Source organism: Coptis chinensis, chromosome 1, assembly GCF_015680905.1.
Source record: "Coptis chinensis isolate HL-2020 chromosome 1, ASM1568090v1, whole genome shotgun sequence".
In the NCBI taxonomy this organism is placed as follows: domain Eukaryota; kingdom Viridiplantae; phylum Streptophyta; class Magnoliopsida; order Ranunculales; family Ranunculaceae; genus Coptis; species Coptis chinensis.
Window position 1 is genome coordinate 60,199,252 of NC_141456.1, and position 7,824 is coordinate 60,207,075.

The 7,824-nt window shown below is 37.0% G+C and overlaps 1 protein-coding gene across 1 annotated transcript; it reads left to right on the plus strand.

The window, feature by feature from the left end:
- The first annotated feature begins 862 nt into the window (after nucleotides 1–862).
- TOM2A (tobamovirus multiplication 2A) lies at nucleotides 863–6,637 on the plus strand. Its single transcript, XM_086604251.1, has 6 exons — nucleotides 863–1,596; nucleotides 4,323–4,422; nucleotides 4,810–4,890; nucleotides 5,033–5,137; nucleotides 5,945–6,154; nucleotides 6,335–6,637. The coding sequence occupies exons 1-6, from the start codon at nucleotides 1,352–1,354 to the stop codon at nucleotides 6,440–6,442; spliced, it is 849 nt and encodes a 282-aa protein (XP_086460377.1). The 5' UTR covers nucleotides 863–1,351; the 3' UTR covers nucleotides 6,443–6,637.
- The last annotated feature ends 1,187 nt before the right edge of the window (nucleotides 6,638–7,824 follow it).

Here is a 7,824-nt window from a genome sequence, read left to right on the forward strand (position 1 = left end):
TTAATTGAAAATATGCAACAAGGAGTTTGATAATTTTAGTTGTGTATTTTATAGTGAAATTATAACTAGGGCTTGGTTAGGGTCGGGCCTATGTTTCAGAACCTTAGTTCTAACCCTGCCTTAGAAGGCATTAGGGCCGGATCGGCCCTGCCCTAAACTCTGTGAGGGCTTTATATGGCTTAGAGTCGGGTCGGTCAGAACCGGGTTAGGGTCATTAGGGCCAAATTCCCACCCCTAGACTGAACCACGGTTATCATGAAGAAAATGGCCAGGCTATTCGTACTTCGCAGGCACACTTTTTTACTGTTTACAACCAAATCGAGCGCTAACTCATAGCCACGTCTTCGACCAACTTGGCAGCAATTATTAACAGAATCAATCTCAAAATGGCTAATGGTCAATGAGCCGATCCCTAAAGTCTAAAATCCTTTATTGCCGCAAGGCTAAATCCGAAATGATGCGGCCGTTTTGACAATTTCTAAAAGTTGGTACATATACAGCACTTTTTGTATAATAGTCTATACAACACCAAACTAAAAATTAATATTTTGTGGGTATGATTTTATCACTATAAATGTCATCTACAAAATTTGAGTTAATTTTGAAATCTTTATTATTTTAAAATTTTTGAAAATGAATTTTGCAACTTTTTTTATGATATTTTTAAAAATTAAACCTATTTTTTACCGAATTGTTATCTATTATGTAAATATGACATTTACAAAAAAAATTAAATCGTAAATAAATTTATAAAATAAAATATAAATCATTATATAAAAAGTATTGTATATTTGGTCCCACTCTAATGTAAATTCTGCAATTTATTTAAATAAAAGGCGTTGAGTTACTAACTTACTTGAGTAGTACAGTTCAAACTCATTGACTAACCAAATATGATTATATATATGATTGAAGAGACAGAGTGGCTCTTTGATGACTGTCTTCGTCGTTATTGATTGTCTTGTTCGTAATTGTAATTGTTGGCACTTGGCAGTGATCATAAATAAGGGGTAGAGTAGTACTCTAATAAGTTTCCCACCGCCCTGCTTACCGTCTCTATCAAACTTCAACTAGCCCATATTCCGTGCCACGTGTCTTCGTTTTTTAAAACATAAAATAAGGAAAATTAATTATTAATGTTAATCCTCTTGTCTTCCCTTGTCGTTTGCTAAAATGCTCAGTTTTATTTCTCTCTCCTCCTTTTTTTAGACAGACAGCAAATCCAATCCAATCCTCCCCTGGTTCACAAATCTCGAGGCAAATTCGTTTTTTCTCCTCAATTCAAAACACCATATCACTTGTTTTTTTTTGCAGGTGTGGGGTGATTAGATTAAAAAAAAAAAAAAAAAAAATGTCGTGTAAAGGGTGTTTGGAGTGTTTGTTAAAGTTTCTAAACTTTTTATTGACATTAGTTGGGTTGGGTATGATTGGATATGGGATCTATTTGTTTGTTGAGTGGAAGAGATTTGAAGATCATCATCAAATTGATATCTCTCCTTCTGTTGATGATGGGCATCAGTTTTTACAACTTGGTCGGCCTATGTTGTTGCTTGTTTCTCTTTCCAACACCATTCTTGATAAGTTGCCCAAAGCCTGGTAATTATTTTTCTTTACAAACATCTTAATTGAGCTTATTTCACCAATCACAAGTACATTTTTTGTGATGAAATGTTTTACTTGAGCTAGAATTGAGGCAAAATTAGGCATAAACATTTACTGTTCTAGCTTTTAGATTTGCATAGGGAAAAGTTTACTATATGGGCAACAAGGTCCTGGCCTGACTTTTTGTACCTAGGTCATTCCATGTTTGCTATTTTCAGAACGTTTTGTACCCGGGAAGTGGAGATTGGAAATTGAAAGTAGAAGAGAAGAGAATAGAGGGAGGACAAGAGAGAGAATGAAAAAAGGAAATACCTAGAACCACTATATGGAGAAAATTAGCAACTTTTGATGCACTTTGAGGGAGGGAAAATTTAGAAAATCTAAAACACATATTGGGAAACTAATTTTTACTTTTGCTTGGTTTTTGAAGATGGAAATACAGTTTTTTGTACTCGACACTTCCATATTATATTTTCCTTTCTTTCAATGAAGATGAAGTGGTTATTTCTTTACAACTAAGGAGAAGCTGTAGAACTAGGATGGTTTAATCCAAGTAGCACATTAGCATGAAAACTTATGATGAAAAAGCTATTAGAGAAGAAGCTAATTTGTGACATTGAGTTCTAGTGCTGGTTTAATATCATATTTTTCATTTGAATGACATTTTCGAAATACAATGGAGAAAGGTCATTCATTAAAGAATCTTCTTCTTTGGTTCGAGATGGTGTCCGGACTAAAGATTAATTTGGGGAAGTCTAAAATCTACGGTATAAGAGAAATGGATAACTTGGGGAATATTGCTAATGTCTTGCGATGTGAAGTGGAGACTTTCCCATCAACTTATTTAGGGCTTTCCTTTTGGGGCAAAAAGTAAGTCGAAACCTATATGGGATAAAGTATGTGAGAAGGTGGAGGCGAAATTGGCGGGGTGAAAAGCTAAATTCATGTCCAAAAGGGGGAGAGTCACCTTACTCAATGCCATTCTTAAACAAATTTTCAATTATTTTCTTTCACTTTTTCCTATTCCTAAAGGAGTGATTGACCAATTAGAGATGGTGTTTAGAAGATTTGTGTGGGGAAATAGTGAGGGGAAGAGGAAGATTTATTGGGTTAGATGGGATAGGCTTTGTCTTTGCCTTAGTGAGGAAGAAGGGGGTCTTGGGTGCAAGTATATATATGCCATGGGGGAAGCATTACTAGCAAAATGGTTGTGGAGATATGGAGAAGAAAAAGAATATCTTTGGAGGAGGGTAATAGTAGATAAATACGGGGAAGGGGAAAGTGAATGGAAACCAAAGCAACTTCGGGGGCCTTATGGTATCACACTATGGAAGAGCATCATGAAAGGGTGGGAGAATTTTTCTAAAGGGGTAACTCTTTTACCGGGTGAGAATAGTTTTATATCTTTTTGGCATGACACATGGCTTGGAAAGAGACCGTGAACAATATACCGCTATTTACGGTAGTGTGGTGAACAAAAATGCCAAGGTAGGAGATTATGCTAAAAGGTACGTGAATGGGATGGAATGGGAAATTACCTTGAGAAGGAGGTTAAATGATTGGGAGGCATCTACTTTCATTAGCTTGTTGGGCACTATTTATCAAGAGGGGGATAAGTTTGGGAAGAAGATGGGCACCTTTGGAGGTGGGATAAAAACAAAGTTTTCAAGGTGAAATCGATGTATGGGGTTCTCGCCAAGAATCATGTGAGGAGTGTTGAAACCTCAAGAGATTTTAGTGGATTTTCCATATAGGAGGATTTGGATGTCTTCTATTCCTTTTAAGGTGACATTATTCACTTGGATGGCGTTTCTAAGGAGAGTTCTAACCGTAGACAAGCGAATCTCTAAAGTAAGGACTATTGATAATAAATGCTCTTTTTGTAGAGGGATTGGAGAGGATGTGGATCATATCTTTATCGGGTGTTCTTTTGCTATGAGGATGTGAGTGGTGTTTTTTGTGTCATTCAACAAGCTTTGGACTCTGCCAATTAGAATTGAGGATGCACTTGGTGGGGATATTATAAAACATGCTCTATCGCCGAAGTCAAGGTGGATGGCGGAACACCTTCCTAGAGCAATTATTTGGGTTCTATGGAATGAAAGAAATCGGAGAATATTTGAGCAGAAGACCAAAGAAGCATTTAAAGTCTTGTTGGAGAACAAAAAACTAGTCTACAATTGGTCTAGGGGAGTGGCTGATTTGAAGACCTTAAGATAACATTGTATTTTGTACTTGAAGGGTATCTTATGTTTAGGGTGTGGGTAATCTGGTAACTTAGCATCTTGCTAAATAGGGGTTAACCTCTTGTAACTTTGATTATGATTTGGAATATATCTAGGTTACATTGACACGCCGTATCAGACACGGATACGAATTGTCGGACACGGAAAATATCAAAATTCGAGGTAAATTACATGCAATATGTGTCCGACACGGGCACGTGGATATGTATCCGACACTGATTTTTTTCAAAATATGGCGTGTCCATAACCTAGGAATATATGAATACTTTTTACCGCTATATATATATATATATATATATACTTTCTTTAGATTTTACAGATTGTTCACTGATGTTCTCTTGTGCTGGTTTAGTATCATATTTTTCATTTGTATATCATTTTTGAAATATTTGGTTTTAGAAGTTTATATACTTTCTTTAGATTTTACAGATTGTCCACTGATGTTTTCTCATGATGGCGATGGTGTTTTTATAGGTTCATATACTTATTCTTTGGCGTCGGGGTGATACTTGTCTTCATTTCACTTTTTGGCTGCATTGGAGCTTTAACCAGGAGTGGATGCTGTCTGTCATGTGTATCCTGACTTTAACTTATCTTTTTCATATATCTGAGGTTTAACATTTAGTTCGGCGTTTATTTTTGTGTTGTGTGTGGGTTCATTTATGTGGGCCTTCACGTTTTATGGCTAGCAATGTGATTTTTTCATTTGGTTTTTCTTCTTTGGTTTTAGAAATACGAAAGTTGAAAACGTGTGTAAAATGTATATGTTCCCAAGAAATATTTTTCAATGGCCCGAATCAAAGAAATAAGTAAAAACTTTGTGCCATGATAATTAGAGACTGTATAAAGCATGAATTCGGCGTTTGTCATATTAGTGGTTGTGACACGAACAGAAGTATTGATTTTGTGCATGAATTTTGGATTATTTTTTACCAATAATATTTTCCTTAAGTAAATCCAGTATTCTCTGTTGCTGATCATATTGATCTTAGCCGAACTGGGATGCGCAGCTTTCATATTCTTTGACAAGAGCTGGAAAGATGTAAGTGTTACCTTCTTTGAGAAAAGATCTACAACTTATTAAATAATAATAATAATAATAGAATAAGAATAAGAATAAGAAAGATCTGCATGAGCAGTTGGGCTTTTTACATGCTTATCCAATTGATGAATTCTGCTCCCAGGAAATTCCAACCGACAAAACTGGAGATTTTGAGATGATCTATAGTTTTTTGAAGGAGAACTGGAAAATTGCTAAGTGGGTTGCTCTTGGAGCTGTTATTTTGGAGGTAAAAGCATTGCATTGAAAACCATTTGCTACGTTATCGAAAAAAAGAAAACCATTTGCTCTGGTAACCACTGTGTTAAGTTTATTTGGCAATTGGTCATGTGATTTAGTGGAGTGTCACCACATTGATTAAATGTCATCAGTACATATTCCAGTTTCATTCATTTTCCAAAGCACAATATATCTTTTTTTATATGTTCTGACTCCCGAATCTTAATTTATTGGTTGTTCTGGACTTCTGTTACTTGGTGGTGGCTGTTTTTAGTTAATTTTAAGTACACAAACGATAAGTTGAGTGAAAATCTTAGATACTGTCCCCTGTTTTGTCCATAAAGCTATTTGAAACTACTATCAGCCCCATCTTCTATTTCTTTTTTGCTGCTCATCTTGATCTGTTCTTTATACCGTAAATCAATAATATGAAAACATTATTGTAATTTGGAAAAGATATTGCAGGCCGTACAGATTGTTTCAGTTTTTTAATCCAAGCTGCACTAGGTGCAACTTCTTTGTTGGAGTACATTTTGAAATGTGTTATTCCATTCAAGGCTTTTTCAAGCCAACTCTCAAATGGGTTTTCTTTTTTAACCTTTCTGGTTCTTTGGCACCTTGATGAGCCAACTGTTTTGGATCCAGTTAAATCTTCACCTGGTGAACTAGATGTCCAAACCTGTGTTGATGGTCTGTGGTGTGCTAATTATTTACTTTACTAACAGACTGACATTATGCGCCATTGATTTATGTGCTTTTATTTAGTTAATTCGCTTGTTCTACTACTTCTCAGCGTCTCTTTGGTTCTATACTACAGGCACTGGTGTTCTTGCTAGCTCTTGTTGTCCGAGCAGCAAACAGACCAGCAAACTATGACAGTGACGAAGAGTACCTCCTTTCAAGGTCTCAAGTTAGGCAGCCACTTATAAACAGGCAGGGAGCTCCTGCTACAGGTGTACCTGTAGCTGGCACCCTTGATCAACGCCCAGGAAGGAATGATGCTTGGAGTGCACGAATGAGGGAAAAGGTGCGTTTTACTTCTGTGCAATTCTTCATTTTAAAGTTGATGAAAAGTTTGGCATATCTGTATCCGAGTCAGCTTTTATGGGCTCCTAGTGGTTGTACACCATTAGTATGGTCAAATTCTTAGAATTCTTTCCACAAAGGAACCCTTCACTAATCTATGTGTTATCTGTTGCATATGCAGTATGGGCTTGATACGTCTGAGTTCACGTATAACCCCTCTGAGTCGAACAGGTACCAACAGACGGCACCACAGCCAACAGAAGAAAGAGGCCGTTGTACCATAATGTGATTTTGATTGATGTTCGTTGGACCAAAGGAGAGTTGGTTTGTGAAGAGGATTTTGCTGGACTTTGGCATGTAAAATTCATAGATGTGTTGCAGGCCCATCTGTGTTCCTGTTTTTTTTCTCTTTTTCGGTGTGTAGAATAACAGTTGTTCTGAAGCGTTGATTTGTTTTAAAGTTAAATGCTCTCTCTTGCCTGGATTCCCAGCATCTGTACTTATGCTACAAATCTCCGACTCCAAATCCACCACTTCCCTTTACAGCTGACATTGGATTGGAGGTCTCGACCACTCTGCCTTCCCTTCTAGCGTTATCAGTTATGGTGAAATTAAGATAATAATGGGTCTGAACAAAAAGTGCCGCACCAAACGTTCATGGAGGCGAATATTGGTATACTAAAAGAGGAAACATGGCAATGAGATACAGTGGATTTATCAGAACTTACAATGCTATAAAGGAAAACAGTCTATAGCTATGTTTGTTTCGCACGCCCTATGGTTATGCAATCCTTTGTCTTGTGCATGCCTTGACAAACGCTCCATATATATGAGAATATGACCATATCTTGCCGAGCAACAACTGCTTCACCATATACTCTCTCCCGTCTCCCCCATCAACTATTTCATAACCATAGCACTTTCCACATCTATTTCACAGCCATATACCTTTCCTCAAGTCATATACCAAGGCGAGTTTTATACAACCACATAGCATCAGATAGAACATGCATATTTACAAACATAGGTCGTATTTCCCACCATTAAGATGCAAAAACTGGAAGAAAAAATATTTCTCCAAAAGGCCAACTTGAGGTATCCATATTTGGTTGAATCTGGGTTGTAGCTAGCTTGCACAGCCTGGAAAGCCGCATAGGAGGCAAAACTATCTGTATTTCCTTCCCTGTAACACCACTTGAACCCGACTTCCTCAAATTGTTGGAGTAGCGTCTTCACTTGATTTATAACTTTCCTCAATAACCAATGTCACTTAATGTCTTCTCCTATTATTGCTAAAAACAATAGTTGGACTCAGTCTCCACTTCTATCCTTTTATAACTTGTTTTCATGATCAATTGTAGACCATAAAGCACTACTAAAAACTCTACAACATTGTTTGTAGCATCTAGGATAGGTACCACTACTCCTAACAAGAAATTGCCATTTGATCCCCCAAGAATACACCCAGCTTCTGCATGACCTGCATTCCCATATGAAGCACCGTCAGTGTTATACTTAACCCATCCTTCACAAGGAGCGAACCATTTGACATAAATCATGAATGATTCCTTTCGTTTCCTCTCTTCCAGAACATCATGAACCAACTGCATTTGCATGACTTGGGGTAAAGAGTATCTGCAGGACTTTGTGCAATAGGAAGTTCAGTTTGGA